The following is a 21,454-nucleotide window of genomic DNA, read 5'->3' as shown; positions in this document are numbered from 1 at the left end:
TGGGTGCCTTAAGAGGTGCGCTCTAAGACTAAAAGTTACTAATTCATTTTATATTTGGGGGAAAAATACGTATGGTTCCAATTAGAAATTTGATGAGCATCAACAAACTCCTCTAAATCAGTCAATTTTGCGAAGACAAAGCACGGGAGTGCACTTAAGTTACTACTCATGCAGCTGGGACAAGGAGGCTGGCAATGCAATATCAAAAAAGATAAAAAGAAGAAGAAAATAGATGGTGCTACGGAGATAAGAATCTTGCTGCATTTTCGCTTCACCAGTGCCACCCGAGTGGAAAGTTTAGTTAACCCCCATGCCTCGCACAAAATTGACTGATTTAAGCGTTTTGAATGACGCTCAACTAGTTTCTAGTTGTAACCATACCGTAGGTTTATTTTCACTAATTAAGAAGGTAATTATTAGTGATGGACCGAATCTGCCGAACTTCATATTCTACAAAGTTTGGGACATGCCGAACTTTTGAAGAAAAGTTAAGCAAAGATTAGGCAAAACTTCGGCAAACGTCTGCGTATGCGCGAGAATGCGACGGGGCCATGTATTACAAGTGGACGCCGTGCGGTTCTGCGGTTAAAATCGTACATTGTAGTACTGCCAGTGGTTACGGAGAGGTGCGGAGTAGGCAACATGGTAACTGTGTGTTTGTCAGCCTTTGTGAGTGTGGTTCTCTAATATTTTCTGCCTCAAGAACGGAAGATCGACCAGGAATTGACGCAGTCCACTGCGCAAGTGACAAATGATGCGGTACATTCTGGATAACGTGATTTTCATTTGATCTTTTCAGTGATGCAACGAGGTAGTTGCAACATTGACTGACAAGTACTTTAAAGTAGTCCTCGCAATTATAGCAATCCTGTTTTCGACTCTGAAGTAGTTTGTGCCAAAGCAAAATAATATTGTTTTTTAATTACCATTATTTCACGGTTTTTATCCATCCGCGTAAAACTAAACAGAACTATCGTGCTCGACGTTGCACATCCGACATTCCAAACTCTTCCCATCTTCCTAAACGTTCGCAAATGTCCTACCATGGGAAACCGGCATTTTAAAAGTTAAAAACGAGACATTGCGAATGTGGGACGCACACTTTCATGCAAAGCTAGTGTCAAGTGACTCAAATCGAAAAACGTGCACATTTACAATAATATTGCTATCTCTTCTAGCAGCCATTGCGTTCATTTTCGCTCACTGAATGGTGACTCGCAGAGAAAGTAAGAACACAGTGTTACCGCCTTTATTTTTGCAATGTACACACTTGCTGGCTTGCTCTGATGAGGCCTCAAAACGAAACTCGTGACTGCGCCCGCCACTACCCGACCCCGTCATACCACTTCTGCAAAAAGTAACTGTAAAATTGCCAGTATACACAAAAATGACATTGATCCAATTATCCTGTAGAATATCGCCTTATCTATTAATAACCGTGTCAATATGCATTAAAAAAAATCCTGAAATATTGTTTTGCTTGGAAGAACAAATTTTCAACTTTAAAGTCTGGCCAACAATGTATTTTTGCCGAATCTTTAAAAAAGTTTGGCAAAACTTTGGCTTTGCCGAGTCATGAGTTTGTCGACAAATTTTTTATTTGTCAAAAGTTTGCTTGATCATTAGTAATTATTAGTACATTATTTTTTTGCAATTTTTGACGGTCGTTGTGGCTGGCAGTTTGTCTTGAACAGTTTTTGCTTTTTTCTCTCCAAGACTTTGTTGGTTAAAATGCCGGTTTGCATTGTTATTTGAAGGCCACTAAAGCAGTCGGTATTCCACAGTTGACTGTGGTTATCACTTTATTATTTGGCTTTACTACACCTACCTTGCAAGATCATCTTGGCAGCAATGGCCGCGGGGTAGCCGACAGTCTTTGCCATGGCCGAGTAGCCGTTGGGGTCACCGTAGGTCACCATGTTGATTTGGCGGGTCTCCTGCATGAGTTGGGTGTTTTTGCTCGCTAATCCTCTTAAAGGGGCAACGACATTGGCTAGGAATGTTTCTCACTTTACACAAACTTACGGACACAAGGGGGGCCCAAGTATACTCGCACGCAACAGGACTGACCAAGAAGCTTCTTTGCCGCCGCGTAATTTCGAGGATAAAAGCGGACATTCTCTTTCGGTGTTTCCACAAAACTTGACGACAACGGTGTACAAATCCCATTGTTGGGGTCGTCAACAATGCTGTTGGGGTCGTCAACAATGCTAAGAATTTGGTCACCAAGCTTCCCCGTGGCGATGATACTTAAATGCGGCTCGTACGGCAGACTTGAGTACCGCAGGAGCATTTTAGTTGGGCTCTCAACAGTTGATGACTTCATGCATGTTTAAGTAGCGGCTTGTGCCGAATTGGAGCGACGTAGGGGAGAGCCGCACCGTAAAAATTGCGCCACTTGGCGTCTGCCCCACGCTTCAACAATCTTGACGAGTGGCTGCTACGATAAACATTGGCAGCATAGAACCGACCCCAGATCATGTGGCCGCTCGTTCTGGCCCCGAGTTGCGGGGAATAACGCCGCTCTGTTTTCTAAAATATTTTTTGCAACTGCTATCGCGTGCAGAAAAACATCTAACGCGTGTTTCGTAGGTTACGAATGTCGAAGAATATGTGTAAGCAGTATTTACCGAAGGTACAAAAATTGTTGCGTCGCCCCTTCAAAAACGAGCTAAAAAGACCTCCAAGCATCCAGTTAGGACGCAAAAAAAAAAAGAGTAGGACGCCCAGATAAAGAGTATGTAGCATCAAGATTTACCTTCTTCTCGTCGTGCCACTGGATCCCGATCTCGTGCCTCATTATGACCAAGTCCCTCTCGCCCGGCTCTGGAAGTCGGGGAAAGGGGAGTCGCGTGATGTATGGTCTTGGATGCCATACGCCAAGGGCATTTTTACGTTACATTCACTACTTGTCTAAGTTTCAGTTTCACACATTTGCGACTGCTTACGGCTGTGTAATCTGTTACGACGGAAGAAGACAGTGGCACCTTTTATTGCGTGCTTGGAACATTCGCATTCCGAGTCTGCACGGTATGCGGAGTGCAAGTTCGTCTGCTTCTTGCACAGGGGTTGCGGTGATGTCGGAACGCCGAGCTCTTATTGGCGGTAAGAAAAAATAGTGGGTAGACCTCGAGGCATCTAGCATTGAGGTCTACCCGCTATCAATCGAAGCCTATTGGAGCTGGCGTTGTTCCGACGCCACCGCGACTCCCGCGCAAAAAGCAGACAACTTGCTCTCCGCATTGGATGCCGCACACGCGCCTACATTTGTCTGGCCGGTAAGCACTGAAAAGTTTTGTAGCGTGAAATCACCCAAATTAGATAGACTAGAGTTCAAATACCACGAGCAACTTTAAAGCCGCAGTCGCACTGTTGATACGTCGTATAGAAGACGTGTCTTAAGCGCAGACACAATGACATCTGCGGACACGCCTTCGGCTTGTTTGAAGCATGCTTGCTTCGTACATGATGTGTCTGCAGACGGTTTTGGTATGATGACAAGACAAGGAAGAAAGACGGTTTCTGCAGACTCATTTGTATGATGTGTTAGCAGTGTGGCCGTGGCTTAAAGGGAACTTTCTGAAAACATTGGGGCAGCCACTGCTAGAGGCTTCCGGAAGGTTCTACTTCAAGTTCTTCATTACAAGGTTCTGATATCTATGCATTCTGTGGGGACTCACCATAAGCGAGTTTGTTGGACAGGTGGAAGACCAGGGTATCCAGGGGGGTGCTCTTTTTCTCCACGGGAATGTCTTCCAGAAGTCCGAGGCTAGGGAAAGAGGAGGCCATTTGACAGATTGTGCCAGCGTGAGCTTGGAGTGTTCGACGGTAGCGGCAGGTATTCGACTTTAATGAAGCGTGGCACGTCACAAAGACGCACATGCATGCTGCAAAGTGTGTGGGCATTATTTACCCCGTTGACATCCAAGCCAGTGCGTCAGTCTTGGAGAATGTTCCGACATATTTGACATGGCACATGGTTAAGGGTCTGGCAGACACTCGTTTCTTGTGACTGACTAAATGGTACCGTGCCACATTTCATGGCACCCTAGATGTGTGGTAGGAATGACAATAATGGATGCAGAAATACCTTAATAAAAACATGTCTGCCTTCTAAACCTCTTACTTACAAGCTTGGTAAAAAGAAATTGTCTTACTCTGAAACAGCAATTTTTAAGGAGTAAAAAAAGTAACAGAAACGAAAAAAGCAAAACAAAATGGGTGACAATTTACTGAGGGGCCACTACACAACAGGTCAGGAGTCGGGGTGGTCGAAAGATATTGGTTTCAAACCACACAGGCTAAATGGTGCAAGCTGCAGCCTGACTCGTGAATGGACATAAAATACCCGAATGTATAAAATATTTATCTCTAAAGACATACTTGTATGTGGCGAAGTCTGCTCAAATATTTTGAATGTGTTTTATTTTTAGTAACATAAATAACTTTGGTATTGTGATAGCATGTAACATTAGTGCTAACAAGCAAAGCTTTATTTGCTACCTACCACCACAATTGTTTTGGCCCGATTTTGGCCTTTCTCAGTATAAGTACCAAGGCTATTATATATCAGCTTGAGGTGCTGGAACATATGATAGAAACTGCATTTGGGTTGTCTTTTGGGGCTTTGATGGAATACACTTTACTGAGCTGCCTGATGAGTACTATTGAAAAAATTCTTAAGAAACTTTTCGTAGGCACCCACAATTCAACCCTTGCAAACAAACAGCCGGTTTTTCTAGTTTTTTTTTTTAAATAATTGATGTTATTGAAACTGTTACTACTGTGCTGTAATCTGTGTTTTTTGAGAACCAACCTAAGTACAGTGATGTGATTGCAGCACCATTTGCGCCAAACTGCTACCCTGCTACGTCTTGCTACATTTCGACAATATGTGATGAATTTGCGTCAACATTGCCCCAAAACGTAGTTTCACTTTATTAATACTGAAAATATAGTAGCCGAGGGCCCGCTACACGGCCGGATTGTTACAGTGGGCTCATCCGAATTTCAGAACTTTCGATTATCGCCCCCTTAAATAACTACTACATACATTTCGATTTGATCCCCATTTAAAACGCAGACAGTACCCAGAAGTCGCGCAACATTCCCATGTTCGTAGTCTGTTCTGGTGGATTAGGTAGCTTCGTTAAGCGCGCTTCTCTCCGCATGTTCATGCACCGCAGTGAAGCGGAAACTGAAAAGTAGGCATCCCATTTTTTTTGTATCTTGCTTAACTGCAGTGCAACCACGTACTAAGGGAAAAGCACTTCTCCAGAGCAAGGCGTTGCACACACGAGCGTCAAGCATATACAGTGCAATCCACTTATACCAATGATGAGAAAACCCGAAGATTTAATCGTTATAACTGATTATCGTTGTATCTGGACTAGAAAGTGATTGTTCTAGTCTAGAAACTCTAGAAACTGATCGTTATAACCGGTAGATCGGTATATGCGGTATCGTTATAAGTAGATTGCACTGTATAGACCTTTTCATTTTAGATACAGTTGCCTCACCAGCGGATAGAGGGCGCTGACGTGTAGGCACTTTTGGCAAACTGGAAGTGACTCACTCTTCAACAGCCCTGGTCCTAAGCTCGCACTTGTCCACCCTCTCGAAGATGAGATTCCTAATGTTGGAGGTAAGCAGGTTGTCTTGCTGACCCAGCAGGGCACTCATGAACTGGCGCTGGTAGGGTGAGGGAAAGGTAGGGTGAGGGAAAGGAAGGCCGGGGAGGAAGAAGCAGACGGAACGCTGGAGAGAGGAGGAGGTTTCCCTCTCTCCTCTCCAGCGTTCCGTCTGCTTCCTCCTCCCCAGCCTTTCCTCCTCCCGTCCTACATTCTTGAGTTTCAACAGACTATAGTATAGTCATTTTCAACGATGCCCAGCTAGTCTCTAATTGAAATCATATACTTTTATTACAAACCACGCAACTACCCGATTAGAAATATAACTGTGGAAAATTAAGTCCACTGTCTTTTCACGTGTGGACCTTATGGCAGTGACTAAGATGGCTTCAATTTTATTTATCCGTATGTCATATAGTTTTCACAAGAAAATTTTGGCTAACATTTTCTAAAACACCAGTTGCACAGATGATTTGTGAGTAAATCTGAATTCAGGTCGAGCATTATATTTTCCTGGGCCGCGGTATTTGATGCCAGATACGATAGACAGGAAAAACCACTACACAACCCGGCCGAATATGTGAAGTCTAAGGAGGTAGCACAATTTGCAGTGTATACACTAGTGCCATCTCTCGGTGTTACACTTAACCTCCTGTTTTCCGCCGACAAGAAAGGTGTTTAATAAATAGTATACTCTCTGGGCAATGCGGGTGAATATCCTCCGGTTACTTTAGATAGCCTAGGCTCAGTCCAGCTAAACTTTGCTGGTGAATCTTAGGTGTCGGAGAAATAAGAGGAGCGTACCCAGGTGATGTCAGGTCCCCTGGGGTGCAGGCTCGGGTGGGGATCGTCGCTCAGGAGCCCCAGCATCTGCAGGCCCTTCATAGAGCTGGAGAAGCCCTGAACAAGCGAGGAAGCCTTCAGAACATGGGTCTTTTACGCGCCACATAACAGGAATGCGAGCGGCTGCAGGTGTGTTCAACCTTAGCTCCTTCATGTGTGCTATCACATAACAGGTGCAGGGAAGCAGGCACGGGCAGATTTATAGGTCGGGCTTGGGAAGAGGCGTTTGGCTGGAGGCTGCAGCAAGATCCGACGTTACGGACGGACGCGATGTCACGGACAAATTGTCGCTCAGGTCCTTTTTGTTCACCCAATCTTCACGATACTAAAACCCGAGACATCGGCAAAAAACTCAAATGCAACGGTTGTGTTTGTCTTTTTTTGCCCCCGTCTCGGGTTTTAGTTTGTCGAGGAACAACTGGCTTGCCTGCCTAGTAACTTTGTCTGATTTGCCATTTCATCAAAAAACTAAACATATCTTCCTAAAAAGGAAAAAAAGCTGGTGTACAGTGTTTTCTTTATAAAAATGTTCCCTTGGGAGCTTTGGGGGAAGCATTCAACCCTTCTCCCCCTTCCCTTCCCTTCCCTTCCCTTCCCTTCCCTTCCCTCCCTCCCCTCCCCTCCCTCCCTCCCTCCCTCCCTCCCCTCCCCTCCCCTCCCCTCCCCTCCCCTCCCCTCCCCTCCCCTCCCCTCCCCTCCCCTCCCTCCCTCCCTCCCTCCCTCCCTCCCTCCCTCCCTCCCTCCCCCCCCCCCCCCCCCCCCCCCCCCCCCGCCCCATAAATCGCCCCTTGATGCTGCTGTGTTCCGCATGCACAGTCCCAATCTCGACCGGCATTTTTTTGTGCAGGAAAAAACCCAACTCCGAGTCGGAAACACTTTTCTTTCTGGGTCAAAGGACCCTCATGCATTGAGTTAGAGTTAAAATACTACCACTTATAAATGCTTTCTCAGAGGTTCTCGTCCTTGGTATAAAATATTGAATCGAGTTGGCTCGAACGTGAGCGTGGACGCATTCTCTTGCCTTGTATCGCAGAGTCCCTCGAAGCACCGTGTGCGCATAATTGATCCCGTAGGTAGACTTGTAGCTGAGGGAGTCCCTGTTGGGGTAGCCCTCCAGGTTGAAGCCCGGGAGGAAGTCCACCTCGTGGGCACTGTCCAAGAGTCCACCCCCTGCCACAATCTCTTGCTCCTGCAAGCAAAGGCCCCGCGTCGAGGCAGCGTTCCTGAATCCTTTCTGGAGGCAAGGAAGGGAAGGCTCCCCAATCAGAAGCCGATTCGTGGCACTGCCTGAATAACTAGTCATGATTAGATTATATCGATAGCTTTTTCTGTTTTTGATTCTGCCTTGGAATGAGATAATGTTGTTGTTTCTTGCTGCTCAATCGGTCTTGCATCTTTTTGTTTTTATTGTGCGTGTGCACCCGTGTACTATATAAGCTGAAACACTATATCCGGCCCTTTTGTGCATTTGCGGTCTTCATAACCTCAATTACCTGTCAAGTTGTCAAATAGTCTGAAGTATGAAACCTCACCTTAGCACAGCAGTTCTCAAGTCTTCGAAATTGTTCATATGGGTCCGCGCCAGGTAAATAAAAAAAAAGGTAAAAGAAAAAAAAAAAAAAAAAAAGCCTTTTTATGAAATTGCACGAGACCTCTGATGCAGAATGCATTCTGGGTCCCCGGCCTCCGAGTGACGGCCAAAAGTTTACGAACCACTGCCCTAGCATTTCAGTCCTAGTGCGGACCACAGCTCTCTCAAAAACTGGCAGATACGCCAAAGAAGCATCAAGAAGTTTCCAGCTCGTGCATTTTGTCCGCGATAGTGCCACAATTGCTCCTCTACTTCGTATATGTTGATATATGTTAGCAGAGTATAAAATAATAATAAGTTACCTTGCCATTTTCGAGGTACTTTGCCCATCCCATGCTGTTGATGATGGAGCTCTTTGGACTCCAGCTAAAACAAAAAAAGTTGTTATGGTCGACGTTACAAGATTGAGCAAGCAAGAGTGGCTATGCAGCACAATATGTATAATAAGCTATCGGTGTTACTAAGAGAGCACAATTGCAGTCAAATCCTTCATTAGTAGGCAGCATTTGTAGTCTTAATGCCACTAGAAGAGCATTATCTGTAATTTTGTGATAAGGGCCTTACCTGAACTTGTACCTGAGTGCATTATCTGCGTGCTCTGGGGCTGGGAGGCCACCGCAATAAGACACGTACGACACTATCTGCAACCAAAGAAAAAGTGAGGACTGGTTACCTCCAACAGTCCTACTGTTGCTTGCACTACATTGTATTCAAGTCCTTGTGCAGAGAACCTATCTTGCTGCTTTTGCAGAACTCCACTGCAGTATCCTCTAGGAATGCGTGTTGTGTTGATGCAAATTAATGTTGTCTTTAAGATGTGCTCGCAATATTTGTATGTAAAAGACATGGTTGTCACTGTAGCAGTGGTCATGTCACTTAATTTGCATTTTGTAAAATAATTGTATGGGAACTGGCTAGGCAATTGTGTTGTATACGTGAAATGTTTTGTGATTGCAAACGTTAGCAATACTTTGGGTTTTCAGACACCAGACACTTAAGTTCACGGCGCTCTTCACCAGATAACTTAAAGCGTGGCATGCGTACACTCCATAGTTGTTCCTAGACGGGCTCACCGCCTCTTCGGGGCGAGCAAGCGTGCCGCGTGACAGAATTTGCTATTCGAATGAAGCTGAATTGGTGCAAAGGTCATGTGACGTCAATTTCCCCGCTAAATTTAACGGAAAAACTAGACTCGAATGTGGGTCACGTGACGTCAATTTCCCCGCTAAATTTAGCGGGTGAAACTGTATTGGTATATAAGTCACATGACGTCATATTATGTGGCGTCATTGTAACGTCGTGAAGTCACAAGTCACTGCTTCCACAAAATGCGGCTTCACAGCATCCGGAGCAAGTAGCCAAAGAACATTTCACGTTAAAATGGTTCATCTACCACCGTATTCGTCTTTTGCTAAAGAACTTCTAAAGCTTCGAAACAAATTATTTGTATCCGTTCACGGTCCTGCTCTAAATTTGGCACGTACCTTTCCACCCTTCCGCCGGACTTCGTCGAAGCATTCCATGGCCAGGAGATGGTCGATACCCGGATCGAGCCCAACTTCATTCAGGACGGTAATGTTTGCCTCTGCAGCCCTGCATTTTGTACAAAAGATGCAAATCTTTTGCACGGTGTTATCAGCTAGCCTAGACTCTGTGCAAGAAACAACATTGTCTGCTAACCGTGTTAGCATCGTCTGCTAATGCCCAAGTTTCACTGAAGTGAAAAACACAAACAACAGACATTACCGAGCCCCAAGCGTGTGCAACATGCATGCGAAGGTGCCTTTGGCGGGTCTGCAATCTCCTGGTGCTCACGAACTAACCATGAGTGGTTGCTAGCCTGCTACAGATATTTGCACGCATGCTGCCTGTGCTTGGAGGCTTGTCAGTGTCAGTTTTCTCTGTTTTTCACTCTAGTGGGACTCGGGAAAAGCTGTTACCACCATTTGCTAACACAGTTAGCAGACGATGCTGCCCATTTGAGGGGTGCAGAGCAAAGAGGACTCACGCATTGTGAAGCTCCCTCATTTCAGGGGTGCAGTAGCTCGCCGTGACCATGTTGGTTCCGTGCCTGATGCACTGGTGGGCGATGGTGGGGTGCAGGGAGTAGGGCAGCAGGCTGTTGGACAGACGGAAGCGCCGGGCGTTTCAGAGTATTTACGGGGGGCCCCAAGTAGCAGAAGGCCGATATGTATTTGCTTGAAGGATGCTACATGAGCTTACACTCTTACAACTACGGTACAACCTCTATATAGTATAGTGAATGATATTGCAAAGATATGGATCTAGCTGGAACTTTTCCCAGCACTTTTCTAGATAGGTTGCGACTAAATTCAGCAGGAAATACCCCACCTCCAACGTAAGCTTTCTCCGCGGAGCGCATGATGCCAAACAGGCTGGAAGACAACATGTGCATATTGGAGTCTGAGCATCTATTGCTGATCTAATGTTGCATAAAGACTGATGGGGTATTCAGTGGCAGCCATAGCTGAGTGCATGGCTGTCAAGCACGAGCCGACAAGTTTCCACAGTGCTTTTGCGACATGCATTCCACACCAGCAAGACTTATATGCTGCTGGTCTCAGCAGCATATAAGTGCGGCCTCAGACTGAGCATGCGTTGTAAACATCACACTCAGATATGGCGTCCAGTAGGTACCCCCCATACATCTTTTACACAAGGGAGCAGCCATTCTTGACTGTCGTCACTTCTGGTATGTTGTAAAACATTGTTTTGATCTCTCCACGCCGCTGGAAGGTGTGTACGAGAAATGCGTGATTGTCACACATTCTTGTTTTGCCTCACCTATATTTCCTCGCATATTCCGAGTTGAAATGTTTTATTTTTTCTCCCCGCATACCAGATGCAGAACCCACGTGACTGAGAATGACAGGAAACAAAAAATGTCTATGGAAACATTTTGTTCTATAGCAACCGAGATCTGTGCAATGGGCCATAGTAGAATGCAAGGAGCTGTAACGCAGTTGATTACACACAAATGCAAATGCTCGAACCAGCCTTTAGGATGCTGGGAACTTGTCAAGCTTCTCACACAGTTTTCTTTATTCCCCCCCCCCCCCCCCCCCCCTTACTTCAGTGAATGGCATTCTTAAAATATGTCCAATATGTGTACAGTTTGAGCTAATAGCTTTTAATGCTGCACTAAGTCTGGAGGACACAGGAAGCACACACCTGACCACCAGGTCCGACTCCTTGACAAGGTTCTGTATGGCATCGGAAGTCTTGGTGACGTCGACCACCACTGAATCCGTGTTGGGTGTCTTGGTGGCCAGGGCCTCCCCTTCCTTCTGCAAAGCCGATCCTGAAATCGAGCAAAGCCAAGATGAGGCCAAGAAGCAGGATTAGCCGAAAGGCTCGATCACTAAAGCCTTTGTCTTCGTAATTTTAGTAGCTCAATCTGCACGATTTAGGCCAAGGATCGGAAACTTTTTGCAGTGCAGACCGAGTCGTCAGAGACACAAAGCCGGCCGGATGGCAAGTCGCGAAAAGAGGGGGGTGGTGTCAAGAAAAAGCATAAAGGAAGTGAAGAAATGCCAATTGGAAATGCTCCTCCCTCCTTTCTAACCGCATTTGAGGTTGAAACTGCCATGTGGTCCTTGAGTCTGTGTGAGGAAGTGGCAAGAGGGTAGGGGCTTTTCTGCAAGGGGCAGCACAAAACGTCCTCGCGGGCTACAGGTTGCCGACCCCTGCTTTGCTTTAGGCCTTCGGGAGTTTCAATAGATTGTTCCGATAACTCCGATAGTGATACTGAATACCCTGTTATGGTGCCATTTGCACGTGCATCGTATGGTATCATCATCAGATATTGCTATCGGAGTTGTCGGAACAATGTCCTAAAACTTCCTATTCTTAAATTCAACAACTTGTCTGTACATGTGCTTGCGTTTGAAGGATTAGTGTCTGAGTTGACACATATCCTTTCAGCAGCACCACCAGTAAGGCTTGTGGTTGCTTGCAGTAAAGCTGTCATTTTGTCTTTCTTTTCTCCTAAGCCTACTCCTTCTATAAAACTCTAAAAGAGACAGGAGGGGTAGGAATCTCTGATGGCTCCTATATACAGGGTGTCAAAAAAAAATATATATTTACGAGGTTTTTTTTATTACACAAGAAAAAAGTATGCATCACCGAACGCTTATTGTCTGCCGAAATGTGGCGCCAGTGGTCGGGACCAGATGTCAAAGTTTCAGAACGAACTCAAAAGTTATAAGTTATCTTTTCAAAAATGTTCAATGCAGAAATAGCGGCCGACGAAACCTTCGAATACATGGAGCTGAGTGGTGCCAGTTACAGAGAATGGCACTCATTTTCACTTTTAAAGTTCTAGAAAATTGCTCTTAACTTTTGAACAAGATAGTGGTATGATTCAGACCGCTACCGCTACCTTTGAGAGGAGAATGAGCGTTCGACAATGCTCGTTTATTTTTGCAGTAGAAAAAATCCTGCAATTTTTTCGGAGGGACATGTAGAAGCAGGGTGCAAAAGAAAATTTTTTAGCTTCTTAGAATTCACCTAAAAAGCAAAGACTTAGAAACAAAGCAGAGATAAAAACATTGAAAAGACAAGAACATAATTACCTATGACAACATGCACGGAATCGTCCCTTGTGAGGTACTCCACCAACGGTGCAGAGACATAACCAGCACCCAGCACCAGCACTTTCTTCATTTTGGCAGCGGTGACACTCTGGGCCTTCTTCATGGACCTGGATAAGCGAAGGAAACGCAACTGCTGCGCTCTAGTCTTTGCCACAGATAAGTGAACCGGACACGAGATAACGTTAACATCACACTCCTATTTTTTTTTTACTTTCAGTGTTTATTTGTTTTAGGCTGGCTAGACAAGCAGCTGTTATCTTTGTTCAACTTACCTCGATGTGTGCCTGAGATCTTCTATATACTCGTAGCTAGGCGTGAGTGTTCCGTTGCTGGCGATGGTTGCCTGGAGCATGAAAAATTGCTGAACTGTTACAGCAAACCCTGTCCAAATTCAGCATACTCAATTTAATTCTTAGCGCACTGAACCTATCACGAAGGTGTGGGGGATGCCCTCATGATCAATCTGCACATTTAACCCAAAATTCCATCACACAGTTAGCCTATCAGAAGTAGATGTTAGCCCCCTCATCCCAAAAACAAAAAAATGCATAAAACACAAAAATTCCTCACCCCCTCGACGACTGGCGACATCTTGTGCTCAGACATGGGCTTGGTAGCATCCGATCCAATCTGAAGTGAAGAAAGCGAATCGGAGTACGTTATCATCCGCACAATTACTTTGGGTAATTTTTTTCCTACATCAGTCCCCATTAAAGAGGCATTCTCTGCTCTCAAACACAGAATCGAAACTTTTGCTTACATTATTTCAATCAGTTTGTTTATTTCAAAGCCTTCGAAGATGCAGTTTAACGCGCCATTCAAAACCAGAAAGGAGGAAATATTTCTTCCTCTCCTTGAGCAAGGGGACGAAAAGAACGTGAGAAAAGTTGCAAGACCGAAACTGGAAAGTTGTTTATGGGTTGGGTGAAAAACAATTTCAAACTAAAAACGAAAACCCACTTATTCATTCAAATTCAAAATGGCCGCCATAGAGCCTCAGCCTTAAAGGTGCACTAAAGACATTTCTGAGATTGTCTGTTCTTGGTGATAACTTTCCTTATGGGCTCCATGCATCCTAGAAATCTAAAAATTATGCTCGCGCGACGTAGCTATTTCCCTACTAAAAATGTGATAGAAATTTATGCCATGCCCCTTTCTGAGCGGAAAAAATCTGAAGCACAGGATCAAACAAAAGCACCGGCGGCGTGATGACGGACGCGCATCAGCCAGACAAAGCCACCTCTCTCGGAAGGGCGGCTTGCGATTGGCTTAAATGTGCCCGTCGTCACCCCGGCAACGCCAGCGCTGGATACTGTCATGGATGAAGAAAGAATAAACAATTAAAACAGGGACAACACAACCACATCTTTCAACTAGCAACAGACGAGTAAACTTTCAACAGCGAGCAGCCGGCTATACCCAGTAGGAGTAGGGGAGAGAAGGGGGAGAGAAGGAAAGATAAAACACGCGAAGTGCAAGTCAGGGTGGTAGGGTTATCTCGGATTTTAAAAATTCAACCTCAGTTTTCGTCAGCAGGAGGGAAGGGTTTGACACGTTGTTTTTTGCTGTGGTCATGGCGAATGATTCTATGATTTCCCGGCCGAATCTGCTGTCATGCCCCCCGAGGATTTTTGTGCCATCAAAGAGGGGATGACAACTCAAACACGAACGGGCATGAATGACTATGGGATGATAAGAATCTGGAGAGGCCTTGGAAACTTCGTTGTGATGTTCGCGGAGTCTGTGATTGGTGCATCTGCCGGTCTGTCCTATGTATTGATGGCCACAGCTCAAGGGGACGGAGTAAACTTTCTTCTCTTTGCATGGAATGAATTTCTTTTCGTGCTTGACAGTGCATCCAATCGGAATCCGGTTGTTGTTTACCCGTTGACAGAGTTGTTTAAGACGCATGCGGCTCGAGAAGACAACATTCGTGTCAAACTTTGAGGCAATGAATTTTATCCGGTGGGCCGAATTGTGTACGTAAGGAATGACGGCGAATCGGGCTTTCTTTTTTGTGGCTGGTGACTGGCGATCAGGCCCGCGAATCATCCTTTCCATTACAGATCGGAGAAGGTCGACGGGATACCCTGCCCTGACAAGCCTACTGTGCTGCAATTTGAAGCTATCTTCTGAAAGATGACAGCAAGACTTCGTGAAGGATGAAGAAAACAACGATTTGATGATACCGTGTTTAACCGACTTCGAATGGGCGCTAGAAAACGGTAGGACAGGTTTGGAAGATCTTTGTTGAAAGGCCCAGCAGAGTCCAGTAGCACTGACATGAAGCAGCAAATCTAGGTACTGAAAACCTTCATTCGATGGTTCTTCCTTCGTGAATGTAAGGCCCGACGAACAAGCGGAAAAAACAGCTGTAATGCTATCTGGAGAAGTTCGAGCAGGATGAATGATTAGGTAATCGTCTACAAATCTGAAAACATGGCAGCCAGGCGCGGAGATGTCCAGTTGTGCTTTTATAGCTCTGTCAACGAATAAAAGGAATAATTCACTGAGAACAGGGGCGAGACATGAACCGATGCAAACTCCCTTTTTTTTGGCGGTAGATCCCTTTCTCATGTTCGACTAAGGTGGACTTAGTTGAAAGATGTAGTTGTGTTGTCCCTGTTTTAATTGTTTATTCTTTCTTCATCCATGACTTAAACCAACACGCTCTTCTACTAAGCATACCTGGATACTGTGCTTCAGATTTTTTCCGCTCAGACCGGGGCGTGGCACGAACGTCGATCAGATTTTTAGTAGGGAAATTGGATGTCACAGGAGCATAATTTTTCGATTTCTTGGATGTTAAGATCCCACAGAATGAGTTATCACCAAGAACAGACAATCTCAGAAACATCTTTAGTGCACCTTAAAATGTTATGTGTACTACGTAGAACAATTTAACCGATCAGTCTTAAATCACCGTGACAGAAATGTAGCCATGTTCATCTGTCTACTCACTAATCAAAACGAAAATCCAAACAGAACAACTACAAGTGGCAATGATTGTCGTGCAAGATCTCCTTAATTACCTTGTCTACGAGAGCCTCGACAATCCTGAATATTTTCTGGTCGTCGTGAGACACACATGTTTTTACCAGCACTGCAGCTACCTTGAACAACTCGAATGGAAAAAAAAGAAAAGCGACAGCTCTGGCAGACCTACAATGTCGTAGATGTACGGCATGAGCAGTTTCCCAAAATAATCCGTGGCCTCCAGCGGCAGCTGCGTTGGCATGTTGTCGATGGAGCACACCAGCACTCCCGGGCCTGCAAAGCTGTCCGGAGGGAAGTCGCTTGAATCTGTCCACAGTATTCGTCTATGCCGAACCGACAGCAAAGCGCCACCAGTGCAATCCATCATGCTCATGCTGTCTCAGCTAACAAAGCCTTAGCTAGCATGCCCCTTTAAAATTCAGCCTCAGCATTTCCTGTCCAGACCACAAACACAGGTCTGTTACATTTTTTACATTAATAAGCACCTATTTCCAAAGCAGTACATTTACAGCGTCGGCAATATTCACTTTTCTTTCTTTTGTAAATAAATTCATCTTTGCTATCTATTGACTGTGCTCGGCACACTTTCAACTTGCACATTTTGCTAGAATTACCAAAAATTTGAGTATCAGATCTTTGTGCAGTGTTGGAATTGACTGCTTTTTAAGGAAAGTTCACAGATTAAATCTCACAAACACTGCTAAACTGGTGGCATAACTCTGGACTAGAAGTGTACGTTTTGTGGATATTTTACTTCATTTTGCACATTGAGGAACAATCACTACCACTTCCTGTAACATAACATCGAAGTGTCTTGTATATTCTATTAAAAGTCATTCAGAGGATTGCCGAAAAATTAAAACAATTACTTGTTTGGTTGCATGCAGCTGTCGTTAAGAGTTTCCACTCTTCAGTGTTTATTTTTTTATGTTTCGAACTAATAAAGCAATCTTTATTTGAGTAAACTCATGTTGTAAATTATCAGTGTATCGGAATAGGGCTGCAATATTTGTTACATTGAGAATAAAAAAAAAACATATAGATCACCAACTGACGACCCTTTTTCTTCGTTTCTACAACAGTCCCCAAGTCCCACAATACAATTTGGTTTATAGCTTCAGATAAAACTTTCAAATGGTTCGCTACGATTACTCGTTCCTAAACATCTATAGAAGAACAGATGAAAATTGGGAAATGCCCACTACCAACTACAACCCTTGATTTTATTTTTTTTTTCACTGAAAAAGCTATGAACATGAATTTCTATTCAATAACTTTTATTGTATGTTCACCCCAAATTGCCTGCTAGTTTGTTCAGAAAATACACTGATGTTTTCGTGTGTGCAAACATAATTCGACGATCTAGCAACACTCAGTGGGTCTATATTGCACAATAAAAATGATATGAAAAGAGAGCTTATTAAAACACTGCCACAGGCTTCACTAAATGGCTATGAGTGCACTACAACTATTTGCGTAATCCTTACGACACAGGTGGCTCTTGGTTGCCTCACCAGCTCTTTTTTTGTTGCTGGCTGCAAGAACAGTTGAAAATGTCCATTAGATTCCAATTGGAATTTCTGATTGGTACCAGTTAGGTTTTCGGACAACCAACTGGTCACTGCCAATGGGAACCAACAAAAACCATTTGGAACCGATTCGGGTTCCAACTGGAAAAATTATTTCAATTAATGAGACCCATTGGCTAGTGTGCTTCCAATTGAAACCCACTAAAATTGATTGCTTCCATTTAAAACCAGTTAGAATTCCAATTGGATCTAATGGGAATTTTTAGCTGGGCCGGGTTATGGCAGTTAGAAAATTAATATGCATAGATACACACACAGCCTGGACACAATTTTCTGTTATTTCCTACTCTCCACTGTTTCTTTCCAGTCATCTGTTTGTCAAGACAGCCTCCTGTCATAGTTTCTTTCAAATATCAAAAATCTAATCAATTCTCAGTCTTTTTCGAGCATCGCTCATGGCCTTAATAAGATTTCGGTGCTTTGCGCATAAAACGTAAACCAAGTCCTGAGCTCCACCCATCGCCTGTAGCTTAAAATAACTTGTGTAACATAAAGGTGACTGCTAGTTAGAGTCCCACATAAATATTATTTCACTTATAACAAAGTACTGATATAACAAATATTTTTGATTACTCAAGATTGTGAAGGGTTGATTTTACTGTTTTGTTAAAACATAGACAGTACACTGTCCAATATATACTGCTATTTGTTATTTCAGGGTTCCTTTATTTCCTTATGTATAAATAGAAATTTCTGCTGTAGTACTATTGCTAAACAAGAAGCACAGTGCGACCTGCATATAAGAAACTCAAAATTATAACTTTTGTAAAATGGGCTTATGATATCAGGAGTTTGTTTTAAGTGGAGTATAATTAACAGATGATAAGCCTTCCTGCATGTTTAATATAAATATAGTTTGTTATTACAAAAGCTTATTATTACAGAAGCTTGTTATAACAGAAACTTTTTATTACAGAAGCTTGTGATTGCAGGAGCTTGTTATTATGAGAAGTTTATTGCAAGAGAAGTTTGTTCCAACAGAAATTTGTCCCAACAGAAGTTTGATGCAACATAAATTTGTTACAACAGAAGTTTGCTACAAGAGAAGTTTGCTACAAGAGAAGTTTGTTACAAGAGAAGTTTGTTACAAGAGAAGTTTGTTACAAGAGAAGTTTGTTACAAGAGAAGTTTGTTACAAGAGAAGTTTGTTACAAGAGAAGTTTGTTAGAACAGAAGTTTGTTACAAGAGAAGTTTGTTACAACAGAAGTTTGTTACAACAGAAGTTTGTTACAACAGAAGTTTGTTACAACAGAAGTTTGTTACAACAGAAGTTTGTTACAACAGAAGTTTGTTACAACAGAAGTTTATTATAACAAATTTGCTATGACTTAAGTTTACAACAACAAAAGCTTGTTAGAAGTGAACCTGTTTTAAGTGAACAGTATAGTAGTACTGGACAGTAAAACCCCCCTTTAGTCATTGAGATAGGCCTGTCTTTGGAACGCCCTGCCTCCAGCATGCACTTAATGCCTTCCTTTGGCCGCAGCTGCTCTCACCTGGACTATAGTTTCCCTCCTATTAAGACCTCGCAACGCACCTTTCGCTGTTCTTGTGCTGGTCGGCATCGTAGAGACAGAAGGGTGCGTCGATGGTGGTGCATTCATTCATGAACTCGATGGATCCACCGGGGTCTGCACTGATGTCGCAGATGGCCAGCAGGCGGTGTGGAAGAGACGGCGACCCGACACTGCTGGGCAGCCAGGGGGTGTTGGTGGGTTGGAGCAGGCGCTTGGCATCCGGAATGGTGAGCAGCTTGGGGGAATTGACCGCCCAGTAGATGCCATTCACAATCACCGAGGCGTACGGTGCTATCTGTGTGGGGCAGACCAAGGAACAGATTTGCTAGCTCCTAGACTTTTTTTTATTCATTCATTTATTCGCGAAGAAGCCCACATTGCCATGAGGCATTTTAGCAGAGGGTGGATTTTTGAAACATTCAGGAAACGTCGCTGGAATATATACATCAAATACATCTAGTACAGAAAACGAATGTACGAAAAGTTCTCCCAAAAACATCGCTGGAATTTTGAAAAATATCTATTGGCACAAAGATTGGACTAGTAGGAGGGACATTCTTTAATACGTCGTGACACTAAGTAATATACCTTTTCCTTAATGTCAGCTTTAATCTGGTTGTTCCACAGATGTAGCCTGTTTAGTGGGATATTTAATGCAAAAGCGTGTCTGGAACCCTTACAATCTGTAACTCTAATAAAAGAAACCTACTGGTTCACAGAAAGTTCTGATCCTCGGAGCCTAAGTGTTAACTCCTGGTACCACAACCGTATAGCAATGTTCACTGGCTTAAACTAGCAAACTCAACACTGATTCATTTAAAGACTAATTCATTTCAGTTTTCAAATAAACCCAATTCAGCTCTAGGATGATTAACTATAAGCTTTGGCTCCTCTTCTCGTGTTTATATTGAAAACTGAAACTTGCTGCCAACGCTCTTTAATAGTTTTTTTAGGGCGAATATTAGAAATTTTCAATAGGCTTCAGATAATACACTATTCGATATTCGCTTCGAGATCAGTTGCAATATTCGTATTCTTAGAAGTGTTGTTTCCGGCGGGTGAGTCCCGTTGAGCCCGCTTCTTGCCGAGCGCGGGTGCAGTGCGGAGAAGCAACACCCGTGAAAGAGAGCTGCGCGTGTGTTGCTTCTCCGCAGTACACCGGTGCTCGGTAAGAAGCCCACTCAACGGGGCTTACTCGCCGCGATCTACACTGAAAAGTGTAGATCGCGGCGACCTACACTTTACCTTCTCTCATACTGAGAAGTATGAGAGAAGGTAAAAAAAAACGTTGGGAGAAAAGCATGCTTTCAAAGCGAGATGGCGCACGCGCGTGCTTGGTATATATAAAAAGAAGGGGAAACTGCGAATGTTGATATCTACATTGCAGTAAAATTTTCAGAACTAATCTGGCTGTTATGCAAGAGTATATGTTAGACAGAGGTGCCTTGGCAGCCTGTAATCATCATTCGTGGTTTTCTCAAAATCTTGGTTGGAGAAATAATAATTGCATATATAGCAAGAAGTTGTACATCTGTTCAATTGGTTATAGCTGGGCATCTGAATAGGTTTCATTTTATGTAAAATTCGTCATTTTGCTTGCCATCCCAAGGCATCTGACTTTCTGAGGTGACTGTCCATAAATAGAGTTGGATTAAAATTATAGATCATAAATTAACAAGTGAAAGCTTGAGAACAACTTTCACAAGTTTAGCTGGGTTTTCGTTTAAGCATGGTGCAACAGTAGCAAAAGCCCTGGAGAAATTATTTGATATTAGATTATAAAATATTCTGTCAAAACCACTATTTGCTCCAAACTCAAAATCCTCTATTCACACATTTAAACTATTACCAATTGAATGATATCACCAATACCACAGTAAATATCAGGCATATGCACTTTAAACTGCTCAAATTACCAATTTAATAACATCACTGATACAGTACGTGAACATGAGGCATCCACTTTCAAGTGCCATTACAAATTAAATGATGCCACAATAATATAGCAAATATGAGGCATGCCATTGTTACCATTATCAATTAAAGAATGCAACTACCAATGCATCGGTAGATACGAGAGAGAAGTGCTCACGTCTTTGGAGAAAGTGGAATAGTATCTCTCGGGGAACTGGTCGCACTCCTCCGGATCGAAGTGGTCGTCCTCGATCCTGCGGTAATGGTCATCTCTGCTCACCACAGCTCCGTAAACTTTGTTGATGGCTGCAAAGGGAAGTTCATCAGTGAAGACTGTGAAACGCAATGCTTCCAGTCTTCTTATATTACTATCACACTTCTTGTATTGCGTCGATTGCATACAGCTGCCAAAGCTGCATATACCGTAGGCAAGCCCTAACCAGCTGGGAAAAGATGCTATGCCTCAGGCATTCTTGAAAGCTTTCCCACAAAAAGAAACATGTGCATGGAATGCCTGGCGGTCCCCCTTGACAAAATCGCCGCCTCTGATTTTTGATGATTGTGCATCTCACAACTTTGTCCCAATGTGTATGTGCCTAAACCGCTATACAACAAGCAACAACGTTGCGTGGCCAGAAGCCAGATTTCCAAAAACCAGCACTGGCGTAGTGATTTTTCACAGTTCCAAAAGAAAGTTGAACCTGCAAGAGATTCTGTGTGTGCACAATTGCTCTCAAGACAACACTTGCAGGGGCA

At 43.7% G+C, this 21,454-nt stretch overlaps 1 protein-coding gene across 2 annotated transcripts in view; it reads right to left on the bottom strand.

Annotated features, from left to right (window-relative positions):
- The window catches only part of LOC8031023 (alpha-aminoadipic semialdehyde synthase, mitochondrial), a 97,061-nt gene that overhangs the window by 1,369 nt on the left and 74,238 nt on the right, over positions 1-21,454 (bottom strand). For both annotated transcript variants that reach the window (XM_040207517.3, XM_029979350.4), the window contains exons 7-23: positions 20,877-21,004; positions 18,805-19,079; positions 15,847-15,958; positions 13,251-13,310; positions 12,953-13,023; positions 12,660-12,787; positions 11,257-11,386; positions 10,073-10,183; positions 9,549-9,657; positions 8,629-8,705; positions 8,367-8,430; positions 7,495-7,662; positions 6,435-6,530; positions 5,576-5,691; positions 3,681-3,769; positions 2,759-2,826; positions 1,829-1,937 (exon numbers count right to left, since the gene is read on the bottom strand). In XM_040207517.3, coding sequence (XP_040063451.2) covers positions 1,829-1,937; positions 2,759-2,826; positions 3,681-3,769; positions 5,576-5,691; positions 6,435-6,530; positions 7,495-7,662; positions 8,367-8,430; positions 8,629-8,705; positions 9,549-9,657; positions 10,073-10,183; positions 11,257-11,386; positions 12,660-12,787; positions 12,953-13,023; positions 13,251-13,310; positions 15,847-15,958; positions 18,805-19,079; positions 20,877-21,004 — 1,911 coding nt within the window. The remainder of the gene's footprint in view (positions 1-1,828; positions 1,938-2,758; positions 2,827-3,680; positions 3,770-5,575; positions 5,692-6,434; positions 6,531-7,494; positions 7,663-8,366; positions 8,431-8,628; positions 8,706-9,548; positions 9,658-10,072; positions 10,184-11,256; positions 11,387-12,659; positions 12,788-12,952; positions 13,024-13,250; positions 13,311-15,846; positions 15,959-18,804; positions 19,080-20,876; positions 21,005-21,454) is intronic.

Source organism: Ixodes scapularis, unplaced genomic scaffold (genome assembly GCF_016920785.2).
Source record: "Ixodes scapularis isolate PalLabHiFi unplaced genomic scaffold, ASM1692078v2 PGA_scaffold8__174_contigs__length_109621045, whole genome shotgun sequence".
Classification (NCBI taxonomy): domain Eukaryota; kingdom Metazoa; phylum Arthropoda; class Arachnida; order Ixodida; family Ixodidae; genus Ixodes; species Ixodes scapularis.
The sequence above is the reverse complement of the archived record's forward strand: the minus strand, read 5'-3'. Positions and strand labels throughout refer to the sequence as shown.